This window comes from Corapipo altera, unplaced genomic scaffold (genome assembly GCF_003945725.1).
Source record: "Corapipo altera isolate COAL_440 unplaced genomic scaffold, ASM394572v1 98, whole genome shotgun sequence".
In the NCBI taxonomy this organism is placed as follows: domain Eukaryota; kingdom Metazoa; phylum Chordata; class Aves; order Passeriformes; family Pipridae; genus Corapipo; species Corapipo altera.
Window position 1 is genome coordinate 737,797 of NW_020884914.1, and position 25,477 is coordinate 763,273.

A 25,477-nucleotide genomic window follows, 5' to 3' on the forward strand; every position below is an offset into this window, starting at 1 on the left:
GGTCTCCTGCATCTGGAAACATGAGCATTAACCCTGTAGGCCAACTCCCTGGTTTAAGTTCTGTTCTACACCAATCAAAGAACTGAGATGCAATTATGAAATGGTGCATATTAATTTTCAAAAGGACCATAAATGACTTCAGGGGCTATGTCCTACTGATAGCTATGTCTCTCTTCACAGTATGAGAAGAGCTCCTCTGTTAACACAACAGTGCAGAAAATGTGTAAATGAGAGTGAAGAAATTTTTCTTTCCATGAACAAGTTTCTAATTTCATGTTCCATTATGAAGGATAATAGAAAAGTCTTGCAATTTTAATGCAGTCCTCTGGAATGTAATCTTCAAATTCAATATTTATGCAGTTATCTCCAAATCAAATATTAATGTGCCTGAAAGTTTGGTCATTTATTTATTTCCCTCAAAACTAAATGCTCATTTGAGTTAATTATTTTAAGAAAATAATAGAATTTTATCGACCATATTTAAATAGGAACATAACGTTCTTTTCCATGAAGTACTTTCTTTCAACTGCTGTCTCTACCAATTTATCATCCTTTACTCTCATATTCAAATAGAAGGTTCTTTGGCTGCAATAGAAACCCTTAAACCAAAGAAATCACCTTTCAAATTTCAAAAACTACTGTACTTACAAACTCCCCCAGCCTGTATCACACGATGGGGCTTACAGCTAACTGGTACCAGAAAGCTCAGTAACACAGCTTCAGCCCTATTGTCTGAACTTGGCAAGAGAAGAGCATGACCACACTCCAGATGAGGAGGTCCCAGCAAATCCTGACTCACAGCTTCATGTCTTCCAAAATAGTCGACAGGCTCCTTTTTTCTATATTTACATGGTTTTATGACTTTTTTTGAGCTAATGAATTGTTCAAGCAAATCTCAGCATAGCCCAGTTGAAGAGCAGCAATGCCTTTGGAGACCTCCACAGAAATGACCCTTTTGCTAATGCTTCTTGAAACCTTCCTGGAAACACCATATCAGGTTTTAGACACCAGTAACAACCGAACAGAAAGCAGGCATTTTTCAGAAGGCTCACCCTTACTGGGCCTCTTCACACACAGTCATTACACCTAAATGGAATAACACATTAGCATAGCAAATAATTTCTATGATCTAGGAAGCAATGGTTTATACAAGGGTCTGTGAAGACACAGCTCTCCACTGGGCAAGTGCTTGCTGTCCATTTATGTTCCTTGGGAGCCAAGGGGACCAAGCACATTTCAGATCTGCTGGAAGCTAAATGATCCTGCCTGAGGAGGCAGCAGCTGCCCCAGCAAACCTAGGCAGTGCTGCTGGCACAGAGAGCTGAACTGCAACCAAAGTGGAAAAGGTGGATAAGGCTTCTTTTTTTCCCCCCTAGGCTCTCTTCTAGGATGACTGATGCTCCTAGCTACTCCAGCAATAGCAGTTTTGGCACTCAGGCAGGCAAGAACTTACTCTAAGCATACTGGATATTTCCGGAGGGAAAGGGAAGGGGGCCATCTGTATGCCACACAGGGCTTTTCAAGAAATGAAAAACTCTCAAACGCTACAAAATAGTTCATAAAGATTCTTAAATAGCCATTCAAGAACGCTTGCAGCCACCTCTGAAAAGAAAGATAGGAAGATGGAGGGCAAAAGCATGACCCTACTGATTTGTTTCTAGTCTAATGCTGTATTTCATTAGTTTCTGGTTATGCTCAATGGAATACCAAACCAGTATGTTTTATGAAAGCATTTCAAGCTTTGAAGAGAGAAATGAAATGCAAAATGGTGTGTTTTTCCCCCTTGTCTTTCCCTCTTGGTTCTTACAGGACAACTTAAAAGTAGAAAAAAATGGCTTAATATAATTTCAATAATCTTAGTCAATGTGAAAAAAATTCAGGTGCTTTCTGTCACCCTGAACTTCAGGTAAGACCGGCACATCTCCACCACCCACAAATGTACCAGCCAGGACAATGACATCCAATTGCACCAAGGTATGGTTGGCCAAATACAACAGAGATTATCATCACATAAACAAAACAGAGGAGGAAAATAACGATGATAAGAGAGTCAGCTGGCCAGGAGAAAATAAAATTAAAACAAGACTAGGGTTAAGAAAAAGCAGGCCATAGGATGCTGTGAATGCATGTTGCCACCTGAGCTCAGCAATCAGGCACTGACACGTGTGAAAGGTGTCATTAGTGCCCTGACTATGTGTGGATGCAGCCTCGGGGTTTACACGGTTCCAGATGGTTATTTTTATACTTTGTTAAAAAAAAACCCTATTGCCTGCAGCACGTGGTCTGTCACACTGAGTAGAGATGTCAGCCCAGACAGTTCATGATTCCAATCCAGTTCAGGGAACTCCTCTTACTTTGTAGTTTATTTAAATATTTATAATTGCGTTTCAGATAAGATTCTAGCATTGTATAACACAAAAAGCATTTGTAAGTTGTTTAGCACACACTCCTACAACATGAATATAAACACATAGCTCAGCTCTTATGATATGTTTTTAACTACTAATATTGTTGCAGTTACTTAATATCAGCAAAAAATATCACAATCAACTATCATCCTTTTGGATAGTCTTCTCCAAGTGACAGTGCATGCCACAGCAACTGGGGAGAGATCCCTGCTCCTGAATACTCGTACTTACACAGTATGTAAGTCAGAGAGTTTGCTGTTTTCTCTTTTCTGAAGTCTATGAATGCATAAAACTTTCTAAAGCATCAGAGACTATCAGATTGCTAAATGTTACTTATCAGTAACTTTATCACTAAAGGGTTTTCGTCTGGAAAGAATGTACTTTGTAAGGTGAAAAGGTTTCTTCCTAAATGTTTCCTGTTTCTGGCCTCTTGCCTAGAAAACCTCCTATTGACATTTCACTGTTAACCAGGTGCACCCATGACCTCATCATCACCATTGACGATTTAAGAATAAGAACTATAAATAAAAGTTACAATACATTAGAGAAACAATTCATCACAAGTCAAAAGTCAATGTCAAAGCAAGAATCTGTAGAGCTTGGAGCTCCACTAACAGCATGTTCATTTTTCCCTTAAGGTATATGGACAAACTCTGCACATTGCTTTGACTTTATCTGCTCCTCTTTTAACACTCTTTAGACAAAAATCTGAAGACAACAGCTCATTTCAGTGGGAAAAGTCAAGTAAATATTTTTACAGATGAGAAATATGAGAGTCATTTGCCAGCAGTGTTCGCACAGCCACCCTGGAAACACTTAACCGGAGTCAATCAGTTGGGAAGCATAAAAAGAGTAACTTGCAATTTAGGTGACCAACTAGAAAACACAGAAAAATAATTTGACAATCTTGAGCATAGCAGTTGCAACAAGTAATTTGTAAGCAATCTCTAGGTCACCATATATCTCCATAAACCAGTCACTGAAAAATTCTTTGTAAAAAGGAAGTTCGTAAAACCCAAACCTGTGTGCAGAGCAGTGTCATTCCCTGCCTGCTCAGGCCAGAAATCCTGGCCTCCACTGAGTATGCAAAGGATTTCCAGTTGACTGCAACACAGGCACTCTCTATTTCACCCCACTTCCATGAGTAACTCTATTTGAAGGGTGAAATAATATTTACAACATCTGAAATAATTAACAATCGGCTATTTAAACACGTCTATACAGTATCAGCTAATCATCTGTTTTTCTAAAGATATGATCTTGCAGTCTGTTTCCCAAGACCTCTTCCTGTCATGCTGAAAGCCTCCAGGGCTGAACCCCCACTCCCAAAATGGAGTTGAAGCTTGAAAAGAGGAACAGTGTCAAAAAGAAGTAGCACGTACTTAGTCTGTCAAGATGAAGAAGATTTCTGCCTGGTATGACAGGCAGCATGTGGACAGTACAGAACACACAATTCCTGCTGTTCCAAAAGGCCATGAAAATAACTCTCAGTACAGACAGAAGTGATGGAAGAAAAGAGAAAGATAAATAGTAACTTTAATTTGCTTTTCAATGTGTTGAAACTGCGGCATCCTAAATGCAAATGTTACGAGGTCGAAAGCATAATTCTTCTTATCTTTCTTTAATTTCCTTACTCAGAAGAAAATATTATAAACACAATACTCTTCCAACAATCTCCCTAAGCTTTAATGCCAATACAGAAACAAACATCAACAATATCAGAAAGAATTTCTCTCTTCACTGAATTTGCTCTGGTGAGATTGATCTTATTTCATGACTGGGCTTATTTGAGGAGCTAAAGGCAAAGCTGTAAGTAAGCACACAAACTGAAATGCTTTTAGTAGCTTTGCCCACTGTGCTAACCACTCAGAAGTTAACAAGGAACACAGGGAATCTTACTTCTAAAATGTGATTAGTGTTTGTTACCCCGTATCTCTGCAGCAGATATCTCTCCACCAGACCCCGTGGAGCAGCAGAGTATGTGTGTGAATGGAGGGGGGCCAACCCTGCACCGTGGGATCACCAGCTGCCCCTTGGCAAGGACAGCACGGGCTCTGACCTCAGGAGGACAGGGATTGACTTCAGAGTAGAAAACACAGGTGACACAGCCACAAAAAGTAACCCAGTGCTGAAAGTCATGAGAACAAGGAGCTCTACTGGAAGGATTTTTTGACAGTCTATGTTACCACAGTTGTTTTAATTGTATGTTTAACCACTTTTATGTTCAGTGTGCAAGTAAATCTGGGGCAGACAACTGCTGCCACACACACTGGACATAAGGTTTAGTTCATTTACAGTGCAGCAAAAATGATACAGTATTTTGAATGTCTCTTTCAAATTACAAGTCTACCTTGAAATATGATGTTCAATGTGGCCCTTCTCAATGAATGGCATCCTTATAGAAGCCAAACAGCTTCACTTACAGGATTCCACAAGATGCACATTTTAGCTGGTCATTATTCCATCTCTCTATGGACATATTTAGATTTTTCAAGCTTTACAACAGGTGCCTCATATTCTACATAATTTGTTTCTGCTTCTTTCATATACAATTTTCTCAGAATAACCATTTAATGCTTTAGTTCTATCACATCTTTGCATCATGTTTAAAAAGAAATTTCTCAAGGTTCTTTTGTTCTTGTCCATCATTTCCTAAGCATTAACTTCTCCTTGCTTTGAAAAATCGTACTTTCCATCTTCTCTTTCAAAAGAGAAATCTCTCTTTCAGAGGAAGTCTTAAAAAGCCTCAACATCTCTCAATATTTTAATGTTGTGGGTCAAGGAGCAAAATAAAAAAAAACTCTAAAATTTTTTTATTTGTAGGAAACTTGGAGATAGTCTATTTTTTTGCAGTCATGACTCTACTAGGAATTGCCTTGTTTTGACAACAGTTCCATACATTTCCTTGTGAGCAAGATTTTCCTGTGGGTTTCTTTCCACTACCCTTCACTTACATGATATCTTTTAAGAAACGCTGAAACAGCTTTTACAAGGACAAAAATGAAATGGTTTCCTCTCACCATCAGGGAGGTCACAACTGAAGTGATTCTGTTTCTTTTTATATTAAATAAGCAAAACTGGAAATGATAATATGCAGAGATGTATCATGAATGCACTACAGACAGATTGAATGATATGAAACCTGACATTCTGCCATCTGTCTCCAATAAATGTCTTTTCTATAAGATTTCTTGTCCCCTCACCTTCTCTTCTTTGCAAAACCCTCAACACTCCTCAACTGCTGGAGCAGTCTCTGACCTGGAAATGCTGCTGGGCCTGAGTGGCTGAGCTTGAAGCCATCTCACCTATGTGATGCTGGTGCTGCAGCAACTACAGCACAGGCTACTGCTTCCACCATGGCCAGCAGATCCTGCAGATCCCAGTTGGTGCAGCACCCAGAGGCACTGCAAAGGGACACCTGGGTGAGATACAACAGCATCTCACTGAGGGTTCTACTGTGCTTAACGTCTCAGGATCTGCATGCTGGACATTGGAGAAGGAAAAGGAAATGGAGTTTCAAACATTCCAGCTTTCCAAGTGGTTGAGGGCAAGTGGGAGTCACTTCTATACAGATTTCAAGTTACCAAATCAGGCTACCGACCTGTGGGTACATCAGGACCAACAACATCTGTTCCAGCCTAAGAGGATGTTCCCTGCCATAACCATTTTACAAAGTCTCAGAACCTCAGCTGACAGGGTACAAAAGTTACCATTCATACAGCTGAAAATGAACTGTGCAGCTCAATGTTCCTAGATAGCAATAAGATTTCTGATTACTTTACCAGTACCTCAATTTTCACCTTCTTCCTAACTCTGTTCCAGCCCCATAAAGCATGGCCACTTCAAACCTTCTCACTTACTGCACCTTCCTGAACCAGTGGGTGATCTTGCTTGTACACTCTAAGAACAAAGAACATCCTGCTTAGTCCCACGTCAAGACATATGGCTGGTTTTGTTTTTCTTTGCATTGACAACCTAGAGCACTGTTTTCCAAAACTGAGCGGAAGTAAAAGGCCTACAAGGAGGCATATTGTCAAGCTGAAGCAGTAAAGGCTTTATGGCTCCCCTAATGCTTAGCATAAAGCACTGAAGAACATTGGAAAGTTAGCTGTAATGTATAAATTTTTTAAGCGCAGCCTCTTTGCAGAGAAGATGCATGTTGCTATTTCAGTCGCTACATTTCTCATGCGACTGTTGGGCTGAACTACTTCCAAGCAAAAAATAGATCTTAGTCCATGTGCTCAAAGTGTTTTATAAAAATTAGCAAAAAAAAGTAGGGCTGAGAGTAATGCCAAATGAACCACCAGATATTTCACATGAGCCGCAACGTATATGCTGCTAGAACCTAAGTGGTTAAACCATTCCAACATCAGGGATAGTTAATCAATTTTTTTCCCTAGTATTTGGGTACTTACTGGGCAATTCATCAATGCAATACACAACAGCATTTACTGTGTGATCCATTTTCTAACCAACCACCAAACCACCATCAACCCAGTGTACAGAACACCAACAAACAGCATGTGCCACTGGGGAAAAAAGGCACGTCTGAAAGAGGTATTTATCAGCAGAACTGGGCTGAAAGAGGTGGAGACTTTGGGAAAGTGGTCCAGTCCTTTGGTACTTAAGGTCTCTCCAGCCTCTGAGAACTGGGATGGGATTGTGATGCTCCTTAGTAGAGTTCATCAACACCTCTAAAACTATCTGGAACCCAGGAGTCAGAAAGGAGACAACACAACTGCAAAGAACAGCATTAATGAGGAGAAAAAAACAGCACAAGAAAAGAACACAGATACATACCAAGCTTTTAATGGCCTTTTCTTTAGTTGTTTGTATTTTGCCTATGAGCTCAAGATTCCTCTAAGATCTAACAGCATCCAGCCTTCACAGCATGTTTACACTGTTTCCCAAATGATTCCTGTGGCAAGATTTCTCTAAAAAAACCTTTTCTCCTGCCTGTTATTGACATTTGACTGTCTTTATATTTTATAATACATCAGCCAGGTGCTGCTCCTACCAAAAAAAAAATAAAATCTCCTAGCAAAAAAAAAAAAACCACAAAACCAAAAAAACCCAAACAAACAAACAAAAAAACCAGGTTATTCACTTTCTTTTAATAGTCTGAGACACTGAAAAGAGGAGAAAATGTAAGTGTTGCCCAGTAAGTACTATGTAATGACTCCAGCCACTGTATGCAATTTCATTTCATACATCCACCTCTCTCAGGAAATAACACTTCTCCAGCTGGGTGTAGGAGCCATTTTCATGTCCATTCCCTTTACTGAAGTCACTAAAGGAAAATCAGAGCGATGCACTTCTTAATGACTTTGGCATAACTGAAAGAAAACTTCACTCTGTAAAGGGGAGCCTGGGTTTTCTCCTTATTTGGCAATAAAACATGTACTGATTGTGAACATGGCTTGAATACAAAGTCCATTGTAATCGAGCTGTATAAGCATTTCAGTTTTAGGATGGCACTTCTAATCTTTCGCTCTCCGTTATATGATCCAAAGACTATGATGACTTAAAACTCAGAGTTTCCAGTTGTTTAAAAAGCAGACTTAGACAACTGAAAAGCTTATTGCTTAGGAACCATTATTCATTCACAAATTAAAATTAAAATTACCAGCAGGGGTTATACATTGCTTTCAACAATATTTAGATGTTGAGTTCCTGCATTATTAGTTGACATGTTTTGACAAAAATACCTTGGACAAGCCAAATCATTATTGTACATGGGGGAGCAGTCAGTATAGTCCAGTGCCCTCTCCCTTATCATGGCTTTAATTAACTGGTTTAAATAAAAAATTCTGTTCCAATCTGTTTTGAGATAGGATATCCTAAAGGAGTTTTTTCCTGTTGCCTAATAACATGAAAACTGGCCTGTGTTCTAAATCCTTTCCAAAAGCTGGTCTTTTTTTTTTTTTCATTATTTTTTTGTTGCCAAACCTTGAGGCTGTTGCTTCTCTTCTAGACCTTACTGAGCTCTTGGCTTTATCATTCTCCTCATGGGATATTTCTTTTCCCCTGGGCTGTGAGATGACTGAGTAAAGAGCAAAATTTAAAAAGTAACTGGAAAAGTGAATAGAAAAAAATAGTCATCCCTTACTCTTAAATGAGCAAGTCACCAAGTTTGGCTGTGGAAATTCCCCAGGCAAAGGTTACAAGAGGCTGGGAGAATATTGTAAGGCAGCACCACTACCCATCCCTCCTGCTCCTCTGGGGACATGAGCTGTAGGCAGCCAGACATGGGGTGACAGCCTGGATGGGCCTTTGCTCTCCTTGCACCTGCCTGTGCAGGTATTTGAGCCCAGAGGACTCCATCATTCCAACGGCAGGGATAACTGGAATGATGACAGCTTACACACTTTGGGCATACAAAGTCAATTGGGAACTGTGTGTCAAACAGATAGAGCAGAGGGTACACTCACCAGTTTAGACAAAACTAAGTTAATGAAACACTAACAATGAAATATCAGGCTAGAGATCTTCACTTTAGATAGAATTTCTCTCTCAACAGGTAGATGTAGAGCTGGAAATTCACCCGCAATACAAACGGGGGGGAACTGCTTATTGATCAGCTTTTGGAAACAATGGAAGGAATTTTCACCAAACTCCAGCATTACTCAGAACATTCACAGTTGTTGGCTTGAGTGTGTCTCTGCAGCTGTCTGGGATTTGCAGGAGGAGGGGAGCCACTCTATCTCTCTGATAGAAAAACTGGGGAGACGCCAAGGGGTGATGTGAAAGGATCTATTCATCCAGTGGTCAGCAGTGGGAGTGCTTAGGGGACTCAGGGACTAGACAACCAGAGCAGACAGGGTCGGTAAACCTGCAGTTGCATCCCAAATCATGTTCCCTGATGCACAGGGAATTTATGTAGAAATCCAGAAAAAAAAACCCCAAACATGGTGACTTGTTGCAATAGGTTTTAAGGTATTTAGCTGTTTATACAAAGAGAACCATTGAACTACTAAGTGGGTTGTTATTCCTGTGAGGGGAGGACAAGTGGCACATTAGTTCATTTCATTATTAAAATAGTATCAGATTAGTGTGTTTAATTGATCTAAATAGTTCTGATCCAGCTGAAGTTAGCATATTTAAACCAGTTTGATGCTGGCACATCATAATTCATTAGCTATTTTCCATAGCTAGGTCAGGGAATTTGAGAAGACTCAGGTGCACCAGAGGAGCAAGGAGGCAGAGCCTGACTGCTTTTCCCTGGCTCTTTCTCTCCCCCTTTCTACGCTAACTGTGCTGTCGATCACTGTTGCCAGCTAGAGCTGAGTCTGCCAATCACTCTGACACTCTGCATTTCCCAAACGAGGGACTCTCCTGTGAAAACTGTTGACTTGGATTTAAATATTATTCCTCACAGTATTATTTTTTACTACCTGCTATAGAATTTCTGACTGCACAGGATGAATGCTCGTGAAGACTTAATTTAAACAGGAACATGACAGAATTGATAAATCTGGTGACAAGAGCAAGAACAGCCAAGAAGGAGAGACCTGTGCGTTATTCTGCCCACTCACTGTGCTGAACATGAGACTTGGTGTGTCACATTCTCTGTGTACTCTAACCAAACCCAGCCTTACAGTACACTTGACATTTTATAGAATAAAGGGATGACCTGGTGACCCAAGCAGAATAAAACAATATTTTTAGATGCAAAGCCACTGGGACTCAGCATATGTAGTTGCTAGAACTACTATATGTTACAAGACTGCTAGCACAGGTACAAAACTAGCAATAAAGAGGAAAAGCAAAACTATCAATAAATAGGAAAACAGGACCACCGCAGTCAGATGGAAAAATTCTTTGATCTGCATAGGTTGGTTAGATCTTTGGAACATGGTGTTTGGTCACTGCTGTTCCCTCAAACCACAATGGTAAGTGAGAAAACACAGCACATTCTCTTCTCCCTGAGACCTGTTCATGGGTGGATGAAGATGGAGTTTAAGTCACGGACCTCAAAACTTTAGTAGAGTGTGATACACTCCAGTCACCGTCCTCACTCTCACTAGTATGTGCAGGCTGCTACAAGCTCCCACAGCTGGGGCTCTGCTTGCACAAGGCTTTGCTGCAGACCCCAGCTAGCACAGGTCTTGCTCACCAGGGTGGCTGGGACCAACTGGGCAGTGTAGGCAATGACTGCTAGCTCACAAAACATCAATCTGTGCCAAGCCCCAAGGACAAAACAAGCATCACTCTGCTTAATGTCTCTCTTTCCACGAAAGCATCTTTGCAAACTGACTCTGGGAAGGAGTCCTTCTGGACCAATAAACAACTGTCCTCAGAAGTGGGTTTCCTCCTCATTCACTTTGACTAGGGATTTCTTCACTCAGGTAAACACTGGAAAACCATCACTGTGCAAGAATCCTCAGTGCCATGGTTAAAATAAGGTGAAGGAAGGGTCAGCGTACCTTGCGTTGTCCCTCCCGTGGGATTTCAAGAAGTTCATATCACGGTATCTGGACAGGAATGCTACGAGGTGGTCATTTGTCCTGCAAGAGAAAGAACAAAGGATGCACAAATTACAATGTGAAAACCCCTATGTCTAGAGCAATTTATAGACTTATTGTTCTCACCTGGGGACCATCCGCAGATTGAAGGAGGTGGTTTCTGAAAAAACTTCCATCCTGCTGCTAAACTTGCTTAAAACCTGCTAAAACTTCCATCCTGCTGCTTCCTCTACTCAGTAAAATGTATTTGGAAGGAACTACAACTTTATTACATCTTAACGAATTTCTTATCAACTTTTGGCAGGTATTTTAAGCACTGTAACAGAGTAGGTATTAAATAATACCGCTCAACACTTTTTAAGTATGAAAGTCCAGCTGTGAGATGACTGCATTGATAGTCCCATTTTACATGCTTTGCTAGATATTTCCTGGGGAATTTGGTATTTGTTTTCATCCTTGTAACAGAGAAGAGGCCAAGGTTGGAATGCATAAATCAGAAAATTTTGATGTCAAAATGCCAATAGAATTAACAGGAACAAAGGAATTTAGAAGGTTAATTCCAATTAGTGTGACAGGCAATCTGACACCAGTATTTTCAAAATTTCAGCTGACATGTCCAAGAATGTATTTATGCTTGACAGCTTTTGTGGTCTGTTATTTCTTTAACAATGGAGTAAAAATGTTCTCTATTTATCTAGGTCAGCATATTTAGGAAAAACGAATAAATCACATTAAAATGATCTTAATCTCCTGAGTTGCATTCAAAACCACAACTTTATAGATACAACACCATTTAAGCAACGGTCTGTAATGAAGCTGATGGCAGAAAACTCAAGATAAACCAGCTGTCAATAGTACTGTATCTTGAAAACATTTCATTATTATCAGGCACAGAAAACCAAGTTAAACCAAAATCCTGTACAAAATGCATTAACTTCTCAGGTCAGGCTGCAACAACTTGGAAATCTTATCAGCCAACTAAACTATTTTCATAATCTCACTGATTTTATCTAGACTAAATGAATTATCTGTCTATCAACCAGCCTGACAGACCAGGCTGTAGGAGCCTGAGACCCTCCTCCTACGCTCACTCATGGGAGCTGTAATACCTCCCAGGGTCAGACTCTGCATCTCAATTTGGCAACCTCAGAAAACTGCTTTCTGTATAGTAAGCTGTACAGATTTTCACATTTGCTGCTCCAGTGACTCTCCATCTTACTGGGATGAATAGGCATTTAGTGAATTTACTTAGCAATGCTTCCACATGAAATGGTTTCAATGGCTGACATCTTCGGATGAGTTTCTAGGCAAAAGCTGGCACACAAAGATGATCTCTAGAAATATAACCAACTTTGGAAGTGCTTGAGCTTTAATTTTCTTACAGGATAAAAATCAAATCAACCAAAGTAACAATACGTACCGCTCAATAAAATATAATTTCTAGATTGCTCACCAAGCTATATTTTGCTGTTCAGCAGTGCTCTACCAAATGTACTGAGACTTGGGGCTGCCATAGAAACTTCTCAATGCTTCTCAGTTTTTAGATAATCCTTATAAATGCCTAAATGATGTTTAGCTCTCAAAGTAATCAATAATTGACATTTTCCTCTTCTTGAAAACATTGTTGGTATCTTAGTCCTACTTTGAATATTTTTAATTTTTTTTTAAAAAAAGAACGTATACAGAGTTTTTCTCCTTGTCAATTAATATGCTTCTTTTCATGTGTTGACAACATGGAACTAAAACATCCTATTTCCATTTGGTAAAACTTTATAGATATTTGACACTTAGATTTATGCAGTCAACCAATTCTGTGCTCAGCATGACAGCACACTGAATTTCTATTAAGCTTTCATTCAAACTGCCTCTTCTGCCCCCAGTATCAGGAGGATGCTGCACATCACCTCTGAATTACTCCACCACAAGACCTTAAAAAGAAAATCAAAGGTACTGAACATGCCATAGACGTTAATGCACTTGTTAAAATACTCCTCACCTTTCAGAAAACTTTGCCTTCGGGGGTAGATTTCCTAAATGCCTCTGGCACAGATTGCTGCCACACTTCTTCACACACAGCAGCAGCAGAGTCTCTCTGCCATGGCAGTGCCTCTGGCACTCCTTCTGAGAAAGACTAGAGACATGGGCCTATTTTTTCCTCTAAGTAAGGCAATTGAAAGCTGAGATTTTCAGCTGAAGACATTACTGGGAGCAACATCAACTCCACACTGCCAAATTAAATTCTGCTATAGCTCCGCAAGTTTCAGGGATAATTCACTGAGCATAAATTTGGCATAAAATCTTTTACTAACTATCATGGTATAACAAAGTAACAAGTGCAACATAGCCTTCCTAAGAAGGAAATAAGAAAGTCATGGGAATAGGGAGAGTAGTTCTTGCTACTGATTAAAATGCATTGATATACATATTACATTCCTATCAGTCTCCCCAGTGTGTAACACAGCACAGATACAGAGTGAGGAGAAAGCCTTTCCTCAGGTGGTGCCCAAGGCTCGGGCTGACAGATGCATCCACACAGCAACCACTTTTATTTCCTTTTATTATTAAACTCACCCAGAGGGTGAGGCACCAGGGAGAAGGATTAGTCAGCTGGTTACCTGTATCATTAGCAGGGAGGGAGGATGGTGTGAGTGTAGAGAGTCTGAGAGTCAGGTCTGCAGCACAGAGAGAAATGGGAAACTAATCCTCCAGTGAACTCCAAGTGTGGAGAAAGCTTGCACGTGTAGGAGGGTTTCCATGAGAAGATGACAAGTGAAGACTGAGGGGGAAACAAAGCTTGTTTGACTTCACTGATGTAGACCTGGTGTTAAGCAAGGGCAGGTCTACCAGCTGGGATAGGGGTGGCCATCTCTCCCAGACCTTTGCTGAGGTCACCTCACTAAGGTCCTACAGCTCCTGTCATGCAGCAAGGGTGGACAGAGGTAGCAGGGGCAGCACACTGTGCCTGCCTGCTGAGATGCCACTCAGCAAAACTCAGCCAAGCCCCTGCAGGGCTGAGCTCAGAAGGTGGGAGCTGGGCAGGCAGTGGGGCTCCAGAAGCTGCAAAAGCAGCTCCAGGGCTGCCAGTGACTCAACCCACAGCACTGCTCAACCTGGGGACACGGCTGAGACCTTGGGCTGGGGCTCAGCTCAGGGCAAGGGTCAAAATTAGAGTTTTGACATATGAATAGCCCCAGAGAAGTGACTGCTATTCCTTATCTGCCTGACTCACCTCCACAGTTTCCCTTCCCAGGGTTCAGCCCTACAGAGCCCAGACACAGCAACCGTGGCAGCTCTTTGCCAAGAAACTATTTCTAGAAGGTCCCTAGAGAAGAAAACTGAATTTTTGGGAAAACTTAACTCAGAGTTAAGCATGATATTACCTCATGGTTAAACATGCATTGTGCACAGAAGAGCCTGGAAGTGGAAGAGGTGAGTGCCTTGAATTTTGCTACCTTCTTTTCAATAAATTTTCATAATTACGTTTAAGCGCATTGATCTCAATAAATTATTATTAATTTAATATTCATTTACACAGCATTGTAAGGTACGAGGAGATGCCATCGCTGCCAAGATGCCTGTGTTAGGAGAGTTCCTTTCCTGGCTATTCCCAGCCCCAGGCTATCCTGCCTCGCTGCCTGCTCCCTCCTACACAAGGAGGGGATGTGCTCAGACTGGCTCACCAGCTTCTGCAGCTGCCAGCATCACCACCACAGGAGCTGAGGAGGAAGGAGAGCAATCCAGGAGACAGGGAAGAATTATTGCTGATTCCCACGTACCCCTGTAGCATCCAGTGCACTCTGAAAGCTTCGCTCCCACCTCTGCTGGGGACGTGGCAGCACTTGGCAGTGCAGCTGGGTGGGATCTTCCTACTCCAGTAAGGGACCCGACCTGCACTGGCTCTTTCACTGTTGCTGGCACACATGTGGGGGGGTGTGTGTGTGCACAGGTAACCTAACAAAAGGATACAACAGCACAATGATTCAACAGAAAAAAGAAAAAGACCTCTTCCTGAAGGGAACGCTTACAGCAAGATGATCAACCACACAAATGCCGCACAATACAGGAAAAAAACCCCTCTCACTGCAGGGTTCAGCTTTCAGACCCTGGATGTGCAGCCTGACCCTCTCACTGATGCTTCCAACTCCTCCTCCCTCTCCAAAGGCAATTTAGTGCAAGGGGAGGCTCAGAGCAGCCTTACCCTGGCTGTACTAAGAAAAAAATTCAACTCTGCCATCTAAAAATGCAAAGAAAAGGGAAGGCTATATTTAGCCTTTGCTATCCATCACAGAACAAATATTAGCATGGCAGGCATTTCTCAGCGAAGCTGATCCCTATAACAACAGTCATTCCTAAAGTGTATCATAAAAATGAGAACAACAGATACGATTTCAGAGGCCAACTGCATGTGGAAGGCTCTAGGTGACTGTTAACACCTCAGCTTTTCCAACAGTGTTGTCTTAAATGGTTTGTTTTGTCTTTCAAGTCAGGTTTAACCGAGGAACAAGATAATGGAAGAAAACTCTATTGCCTTGGCAGCTCAGCTCGCTGGAGTACTTGAGAGATTAGAGTTCTGCTCCAACACCAGCGCTGCCATCTGGGCTGGGAAGTTGCACCTGTGTATTTCAAAGCATCAGCTTTCTGCATTTGGATGCTCCAGGCACTGATCAGTCATCACATAGGATGCAGCTACTCTCAGTGCAGCTCTGCCAGTGTTGTATGATTCTCAAGACATTTTATTAGCAATACAATCATCTTTGCTGTACTTTCAATTACGGCTTCCCATTCAACCACTGTCTGTTTCCTATGGAAAAGAAAAGAACTAACATAGTCAAAAAAGAGTGAAAGTCTTTTATAAATGTCACACTGCTGAATAAATCTCTTCCTAGTGAGAGTACATAAATGCCTGGGTACAAAGGAGATGTATTGAGAAAAAAAGAATATACTCCATCATCTGCTTCCTGAGCCACTCCACAACCTATTTTCTATAAATTCAAGGCTTCAGATGGCATTTATAAAATAAATAAATAAGCCCACTGCTGAGAAGCAGCAGCATGCTTAAATGAAAATCCTAAAGAGACCATATAAGAGAATTCCACCAAGGATTAATGAACAAATGTGATTAAAACTATCTCCAGCTCTGGACTGCTGCCAAAATGCTGCCAGCAGTATTTGATATGTAAATGCTTAAAACATTTGCTATGTGTACTGCTGCTGATGGAAAGCCTCTATAGAGAGTTTCTCCATCTAATTAGAGATATTGGTTTAGCAAACTTTGGAGTCTATAAAAACCCTCAATGTCTCATTATTCTTCTAAAATAGAATATTCATTTGTTTGGAATGTTTTCAGCTATATCCCATGAAACCCTGAAAAGCCCTTGGCTAATGAAAAACTCTAGCTAATAAACCCTACAGCTTTTGGGATAATAAAATACTCACCACATGCACTCATTAAAACTTCGTAACTTGTCACTTTTGACTTTCCTTAAATATTCACTAGGCAAAAAGTAAACTACTCAATTTCCAATTATTTTATAGTGCAATTTCAACACAAGCATTTAAAATATCCAGGATCTTATCAAACACACCATACACGGTGCAATCACTGTGCCTCTGATCCAGTGAAGCACTTAACAGCATGTGCTTAACTGTAGCACACTTGGAGCTCTCCTGAAATGATGCAACTTTCACACTGCATTCTCATGAATTACTTCATGAGTAAGGACTTACATATCCATGTGCTGGGAAGCAGCATGTGCAATGATTACACACAAGATTAAGAGCTGGGAGCAGTCCTTTAACTAATCTTAGATCTCTCAGGCACACAAGTACACTTATTAAGGTGACTTTTCCAGTGAGGGAAATCCAGTTGTAACTCAGATTATCCCTCTCTACCACAGATATATCACACCAATGGTTTAAGATTTATGTTACAAACTTAACTTATGTTTACAAAACATTTTTTAAAAATCCCCTCAGTTGCAGGAGTACCTTTGAATTGATCTTAAGAATTCATTTGTCTGTGACAATGACATTTTCTGAGCATCCCTGTTGGTGGAGTAAAAAATAAAGAAACAAGAAAAACACTACCCTGTTATACCATGTCATATGCAGCTCTTTTTTTCCTCACTATTTTAGAACAACTGTAAGTTGCAAGTTACAAAGCGAGTTACTGTATTTTACAATAAAACTATGAAATACATTGGTTTTCCTTTCAAAAATCTAATTGTATGGAATTGCTACTATGCTTATCAACAACAAATGCACTGAAAAACACCTGAATAACAAAAGCTTCTGAAGCACCTTCGAAAGGTGCAACTGCACAGGACCTGATACACATGAAAATAATCAAAGAAAATCAGCTACATGCAGGATGACTTCAAATAACCTCATATTGATGCATTCAACTCAGAGGTATTTTGATAGAAAGGAAGAAAATGTTTTACCCCGATTTGTTAAACAATTTTCTATTTATTTTTCTATTTAAGTATATGAATCATCAGCACATCATCGCCCTTATTTATTCTTTGCATCTTGCTAGTCCAGAACTTCAGTGTCTGACAGATAGCCTTTGCTAGAAAGGCCTATAATTGCCTATTTCCAACAAATATTTCGAAGTAAAGGCAGAGTTGTATGACTAACTCAGATAAGGGCTAGAAAACTTGTTAAAGGTATATATTGTAGTAAAGCAAATTCCTTTCCCACCACATTCACAAGAGATGTCAGTTTAGTTGAACTGCATGTATGAAAGAATGCTCATTTTTATCAGTGCTGGCAAAAACTGTTTATCAAGCCTTGCTGGTATTCCCATTATTCATATTTCGAAATCAAAATAATGCAGATTAGTGAAGAGAAAACAATGTGGGGTTTAGACTCTGCAAATTACAGCATGATCTAAAACACTTAGCATTTTTTGATAAGTAGCCCAGAGATTCATAGCCTCATATGCTTACTCAGCATTATCTTTGCTCCAAATATGGAATCACAGAACCATTTAATTTGAAAAACACCTTTAAGATCATCAAATCCAGCACTGCCAAGTCTACCTCTAAACCACGTCCCCAGGTGCCACTCTCCTAAACTAAAGTTCTAATCTTGAGTCAGCAGATTTCCTGTTGGCATTGGTGCATGTCAAGTTCATAAGCACAAGTTTCTGTTCATGGGCTTGTGAAAGCTATTTATGAGAGAGAACTGCCACGTTTGCCTGTTTCCCACTCCAGTCTGCCTGCCTGGAGAACAGGTAATTTGTGCAGTCATATTAGAGTCTGTTTATCATGGCTCTGGCATATTTATAGCTTGTTTCCAGCCTTTTTTGGCTTTTGATCCCACCAACCCAAACCTACAAATTGAAAAAAACAGCCTAACATAAAACCTCCTGTTCTAATTTTTGTTCTCTGGTGGGGTCAATGGTTAAATATCATCACCCCTGCTGTGGTTAACAGGCATGCCAGGGGTAAGCAATCCATGTAGTTTGGGTCTCTTTTGCCTTTGCAGACAGGATGCAACACCCTCCAGCAGCAGAGTGGAAGGTGTCTGACTCTGGTCCATGGTGGGGCCATGGAGGGGCACACCTGCCACTCCAGAGCCAGGCCAGGATCCTTGGCTCAGCTCAGCTCTGCTCTGCTCTCCCCTGAGCAGCACAACCAGTCACTTGTTCTTGTCCATATTTACTCTCCATGACACATGGCAGGCTTTCAGAAGACAAGCCAACAACAGCCATCCCTCTGGTTCAAGCCGAATTCTTCCCAAATAAATGATACAAAGGGAGGAGAAGCATCAGTGCAGGCAGGGGCAGGTGAGCTTGCCACACTGGGAATAACTTCATGGGAAACCTGTCACATGGAGGCAGATGGGTTCACACAAAGCACAATGAGGCCAATGTTCCCAGTCACTTTAGCTGACCTTCCACTAATAGCTGCCATTAACACTTTAGTCAGCAACTTTCCAAGGTAACTGTGGTTAGTATAAATGGAAAGAATTGTGATTTTCATTATAAAAATGCACTGGTTAGGGGGATGACATCAACAAGTCCAAGTTTGAACGGTTTTAACCTTCTTCTATCAAGAGTGTAAGGATTGATTGAATGCAGAGTGTGAAGCTAATGAACACACACTGCTGACAATTTGGCACAGAAAGGTTGTTTTAATATTACACTGTCAAAGGTCTATCATATTTTTCATTTCCATCAACAGGGAAGTTGAGTGTTGACGTAAATGATCACTTTGATAGACAGTGAGCAGGAAGCAGCAGTGTACCTGAAGAGGTCAGCTACACCCCTTTAAGCCACATTGATATTTACATTGAGATGCATGTTTAAAGAGGATTCATGCTCAGAATGCCTAAATTTAATGAGGTTATTTACTTAGTTTTAATCCTACCAGGAAAAAAAACACAATGTCTTTGCTGTTATTATCTCTCATTTTCAGCATATTTCTATTTAAAAACTTTTATGACAATAAGGGCTTTCTCCCTCTAGAAAAAAACTTATGAAGTGACAGAAACATTGGTAAATGCACTTTCTGCCCATCCCTCTATGAAATGCATGTTTGAAGAAAGCAGTACAAAAATTAAACACATTTTGTTCCCTAAAATACTAATATTTTTAGAACCCTCAATAGTGAGACAAGTTCCTTCTTGAAAGTCCTTTAATCAGTGAAAAAGTACTTTTTTCTACCCTCTTTCCCACTGATAATAAAGCCCTACACAAAGGACAGCATTGCATTCTGGTTTTGTGTCTGTAATGCTCCAAAATCAACGCAGGGCACTCAGTTTATGCTAGTTTAAGCCAGACCATAAACCCAGCTCTCTGTTATCGGAGTAGGCTATGGGAATTCATAACAAAGGTTTTGTGGTGCTTCCCAGTCTAGATGCTGTGAAAATGTGTTGCTAGCATGTGTGGCAGCGTATTAATAGACGAATATCAGCAGTGTCTTCCTATCACTCTGAGAACTGCTCTGTTTTTCCTTGCTCACATGTCTCATCATAGGTAATTCTCCATAGGAAAAATCCCTGAGCAATTACTTCTTTCCAAAAGGCCATTTCTTGTGTCAGAGTGGCAGCAAATGTAATTGCTGCCAGTTACTACATCAATTCTAACAGCTGCTGAAATGTATTTGCCAAGATAATTTCACAGAGTTGCCTTTACCTGTTATTACAATAACAAGCCATTCCATTACTAATCACTGCCTCGATGCAGAGATCAATACAGAAAACTACCACATTGAACAAGCTAACACATGAACTCTGGATGGCCCAAACACAAGCCATCCTCCTGGGGATGCCAGAATATCATTTGTAAGGATGCAGCACTACAAAGGGTTAAGACACACATGACTATCCTATCTCACCAAAACATCTTAATATCTGCTGAAAAGTATCTTAAAAAAAATAAATAAATGAAAGAGTACTGAAATACTTGACTAACCAGCTGCTAATACCCAAGGATATTTAATTATTAAAACTAAACATGATATAATTTTAGCTTTATCAAAGCACTGGGATTTTATTTAGTACAGAAAGATGCTCCCTGCTTTGCGTTTTCCCAGTGTTTGTCTGCTGCTGCATATTCATGTACAACCTCATCTGCCTACACGATACATCCCATTTTGATGAAAACAATAATCACTGATTAAATAAGCAAGTGGAGTGAGCTGCAGAAATTATCAAGTTCATTACTCAAATTAGTGAGACTTTGTTTAAAGGAAAAAAAATCTCGATATTGGGCTGAATGGGATCTTTTTGTTTGTTTATACCGTGTATATTTTACAATTTTTGTCACCATCTCTAAAATTAAATTACCAAGAGTTTTGTGTAAAAGAGAAGAAATTAAAACTAGATATGAGCATAGATTTAAAGCAACCATTCGCTTCATTTAATTTGTACATTCCTGCATCCATCTGAAATTTTATTTGCACAAGTCAATAAGAAAAATTATTTGCTCATTAGGTTGAGCAATTATAATAAAAAATGCTCACTTTCTTCCAAGAAAGTGGGAAGAGAGAAACTTTGAGAATGTTTTATGTGAAGTAAACTCAGTCATAAGCAGCATTAATGCTTCTGCCTTCTCCACCCTGCTCATCATTGCAAGACTCCCAGTCTTGTCAGTCTGGGAGTACAATCCACCTGTCCTGCCAGAGCGGAGACCCTCTGGTATCTGTGGAGAAGGGCAGCTGTGTGCATGGCACTCCCCTCCTGAGACACCTCACCTTGGGGCTGGGGTCCTCATTGTCACATGCAGGAGGATAATGTGAGGGTGACACGTGTAGGGGTGTCAGCCTGGGCCAGGCTGTGTGGAAGGGGCGGATCTCCCCAGCAGATCCAACTCGGATTTAAAGCCCATCATTGGGGACTCTGTGTTCCACAATCAGCAGTGACAGTCTTGCAGCTTAAGGCTCATGAGAAGTCTTTGCTTTTCTGGATACAGTTGTTAAGATGCCACTTTTCCAGCTTAAGTGTTAACTTTTGGTCATTTCTCAGTTTCCCAAACGTAACTTGTTCCCTCTGACTGTGCTCACCCACAAGCCGTGATTCACCCCCTCGCCCCACCCTCACACATCTGCCATTCCAGGAAATGAAAGCCATTCAATCCTATCTTCCCCTTTCAAAATCAGTGCATTCCTGACAGACACCAAAGATGGTTCACTGCAGGACTCAGTGAAAACATCCCTCCCTGCACGCTCAGCTCACCACTGAAGCCACTCCACTAGAGCCCCTCTTTGCAGGGCCACCTCCCATGGTGGGTATCATGGGCTCTGAGCAGGTGAAGGCATAGCAGACATGCTCCCAAATGTGAAGGTCCAGCACCTTCTGCAAAGCTCACACTCCCTGCTGCCACACAACACAGTGGCCACTGGAACTTCACATCAATGATGAAATGGAAATCACTGACACTAAGCTTGCAAGCAGCAGGGAACTGAGTCCACCACATTCCCGTGGAAAAAGGGAGAAGGAGAGCCCTTTCTGAAGGGCCACAATGTATAAATTAGTCATACTAATATTGGGTCTTGCCATCTCCAATTTCCAGCACAGAACTACACAAAATCTGGCCAACTTAGTCTGACATTGCCCTGAGAGCAGACGGTCCTTTTGATGCAGTGGGAAAGACGGACCTGGGTAAAAAAAACTTGCTTTTTCCCCATCTCACACTTTCTAAGAAAAAGGAAAGAGGGAATTTACACTCATGCAATGGGCAGCTTTAATCTCCTTACCAGAGTTATCCCCAGAGAAGAGTGGTGGGAACTCCACCAGCAGAAGGGTTGTGTGGTGCTCTCTGTGCCACGGTGAAGCCAAGAGCTCTTCATCCCCCTGATGAAACCCCTCTGCTGAGGTTCTTTCACAAACTCATTTAAAAGTAAAGTGAATTACTGTAAACCAGGCCCTTCCTGAAGCTCCTCCTGGGCCTGCCACTCCTTTTGATCCCTGAGCTGCTGAATCAACCTGTCGGAGTGCATCAATTCAAAGGACCAGAAGGCAAAACAGGGAAAACGGGGTCAGGCTAATGGGATTTAACATTAATTCTGCACCAAGCCTAAAAAGATGGAAGAACAGGGCCTGGGGGGTGAAAGGGATAATGAACTGAGAGCTGATGGAAGGAAACTTAATTGGGTTTAACAACAGAAGGTCAAATTTTGTTACCTTTATTTGGGTTGAGCAATAATCTTATTTTGACAATCAGTGCCAGCTGATGACCTGCCCTACTCTTCATTGGGACTGTTTTGGAGTAAGTGCAGAATGCAGAGCTGGAACATGGGGCACAAACATGTGGTAGAGAGGATGTCTGAGTGAGAAAACTGCAAAGGGAATTATAGATCCATTAACTGACATAACTGGGGCTGATGAGAAAACTACTGGGAGGGTAGGAGGCTGATGTTCCTGCTCACTGCTGTGCTCAACAGAGCTGCAATTAGAACAGTCTTATTTAATACTGAGACTAGAAGAGAACCAGTGGTTCACTTCAACTCAAGAAAAGACTCTAGAAAAGGCAGTCTGTCATCAGTGATCTCCTGACACTGCCAAGCCCTACCATGTAGCAGTGACCTGGAGTGATGTCCTGGCTGCCTCTTCCCTCCTGGGCTGCAATGGTTCATGAACCTGGGGGTGCTCCAGGCACTTTGTGATGATACCCAGCACTGGTGTCTCTTGACACACCACATGTACCAGTTTCCCATCCCGAAGAAGGATCAGGGTGTAGTTCTGCAGCTGCCACCTGCAACATGACTTGAGCCCTGTGGGAAGACTTTCAGTGCCTACACAATACCACCTATACAAAGGTATAGCAGTGACACTGACACTCACAGAGCAAGCACAGCCACAGTCTCTGCAAGTCCCTGCCACAGAAATAATCTGGAAGGTACATCACATCTTCAGAACACAATTATCTGAGTTGTTGCCCCAATTATTTAAAGCCATAATGTGACACAAATAACCAATTTGGATTTATACATCTTTTAGTTTTCAGCTGCCCCAAGAAGGCACTGTTGCAAGATTATTTGCCAGAAATTAGTTTGGGGCAGCAAACTTTTAAACTGAGATTGACTCTGTATTTTGAAAAGTCTTGGCCCCAAACCAGTTCCTAATGTGGCAAAGAGTGCAATTATCCTGATGAAAGCTTAGGGATGCTTGTGCCTACAGCTGGTTCATCAAGTAATGCTGAATGATGGATATAATTAAACAGCGTGCGGCAGAGTGGAATGTGTGCTACAATGAACCATTTAGGGCCTCATCCCCTCCGATCTGCCTGGAACTACAGATGGATCATCACAAACACAGTCAATGGCATTCAGCACCACTATTTATATGGAGAGATTCAGAAGGATCATATCAATGCACAGTGACTAGCAGTGCTGTGCAGGATGAGCAGAAATGAAGTATTCAACTGTAATACAGTGCAACTGTAAAAGCCTACTAGTCCCTAATTCTAGTTGGGACTGCACAGGAAAACTTAGGTCTGGAATTTCTGCACTACCAGGTCAAGGCTTCCACAGTATCTCAAGATACAAAGATTTGACTAGTTGACACTAGTCAGGACTATAAAAAAAAAATAAAAAAGAAGCTTGAGAAAAAGAGCCACATTCTACAGCACAGCCCTAAAGAGAAAGAACACCACACACAGAGGTGGCTCTACTCTCTTCCAAACCACCCAAGCTCTGCAGCACTGACAGTGCCCACAGATGCTGCTTTTGGTTGACAGAGATGTGAGAGCTGAGCTGGGCCTCCTCTGGAGCACTTACAGACCGATGAAGGGGTTTGTTCCCCGCAGAAGATAACAAAGGCTAAGAAGCTTCTTAAGCAACTCCCACGTAGGGGAGTGCACTGGAAGATCTCAGTGCTTCCCACCTGCAACCATCCTCCTTCACCCCACAGCTCCCGAGCCTGGGGACTTGAGCATCAGCACGTGGTGTGGTCTTAGGGACTTCACTGAGTGACAGCAGCAGACAGAACAACACTGGATGTCTCTGTCCAAACAAATACAGTATTTCCCATCAGTGCTCCCCATAAATCCCAGGGAGTGAGGCAGCTGGTGGCCAGCTGGCTCTTACCTTGCACTATAATTCCGGGAAAAAGGAGTTTCCACTACATCAAAGTAAAGGAAGAGGCAGGTGGGACTGTACACTTGTGCCACCCACCCTTGGTCTCTAACCACAGTGGGTTACTACTGTGTTTTATTTATATAAAAGCACTTCAAAAAAAACTATTTGTTGATCCAAAGCAGCTTTAATTCCATTCCAAAGTATTTCATTCAAATCATCCATTCAGCTCATTCACATGCAGTTATCCTGAATAACAAAATGTCAAAGCGCATAATTTAATATCAAGACAAGACCTGAATTTATGTATCAATTGGCTGAAAAATCTTAAGCACCAAACACCATTCAACACTTACATTTTTAGCCCTCTTTTCAAGGGGAGGAATTCATCTATCCATCTCTCCCTCTCTTCTCTATTTCAATATCACCACTAAGAGACTGAATCAGAACAACATTTTGGTTCACCCTTTAATGGCCTTTTGGTTCACAATTATTTAAGAGTGACTTGGGAAAGGTATAATAGCACATGTTGTGTTATCTTCACTTTGAACTGCCACCAGATATTATTTTGCAGCTGTTTTATTTTAAGTGGTATCTGAAATCTAAACAAAAAAGTGTCTTAATGGCAATTTCAGCAGATTTTTAATTTCCTTACAGAATTCAGCAAGACCACGAAGAGAGAGCGTGTTTAAAATGGAATGTTATAATAGGAATGTCTCCCTCTTTCAAGCAGTTTTAGCTTTTGGAATTTGATAATGATTTTACTGAACTTTCAGAAAAAAACCCCAAACAACCAAACAACAAAAAACCCCAAAACCAAGTTGAAGAGAGATTAAAGGTTCTCACAAAACCCAGGTAAACACTACATGGACACCTGTCTCTCTGCAGCTGCTGTTATCCACTTCACACTTAACCCAGAGTAAAAGTCACTTGAAGCAAAGTTGTGGGAGAGTGCACAAGAGAGAAGGGTCACACCCGAGATTTCTCTAGTGATCAACATCCCACTACACACTCAAACCCCACTGGAGCTTCTCTCCCAGGAATGCAGTGAGCAATTGAGTATCATGAATTTTGCTAACCA

At 41.2% G+C, this 25,477-nt stretch overlaps 1 protein-coding gene across 2 annotated transcripts in view; it reads right to left on the reverse strand.

The window, feature by feature from the left end:
• XYLT1 (xylosyltransferase 1) overlaps positions 1-25,477 on the reverse strand; it is a 183,364-nt gene that overhangs the window by 30,764 nt on the left and 127,123 nt on the right. For both annotated transcript variants that reach the window (XM_027654970.1, XM_027654971.1), the window contains exon 5: positions 10,835-10,915. In XM_027654970.1, the coding sequence (XP_027510771.1) occupies positions 10,835-10,915 (81 nt within the window). The remainder of the gene's footprint in view (positions 1-10,834; positions 10,916-25,477) is intronic.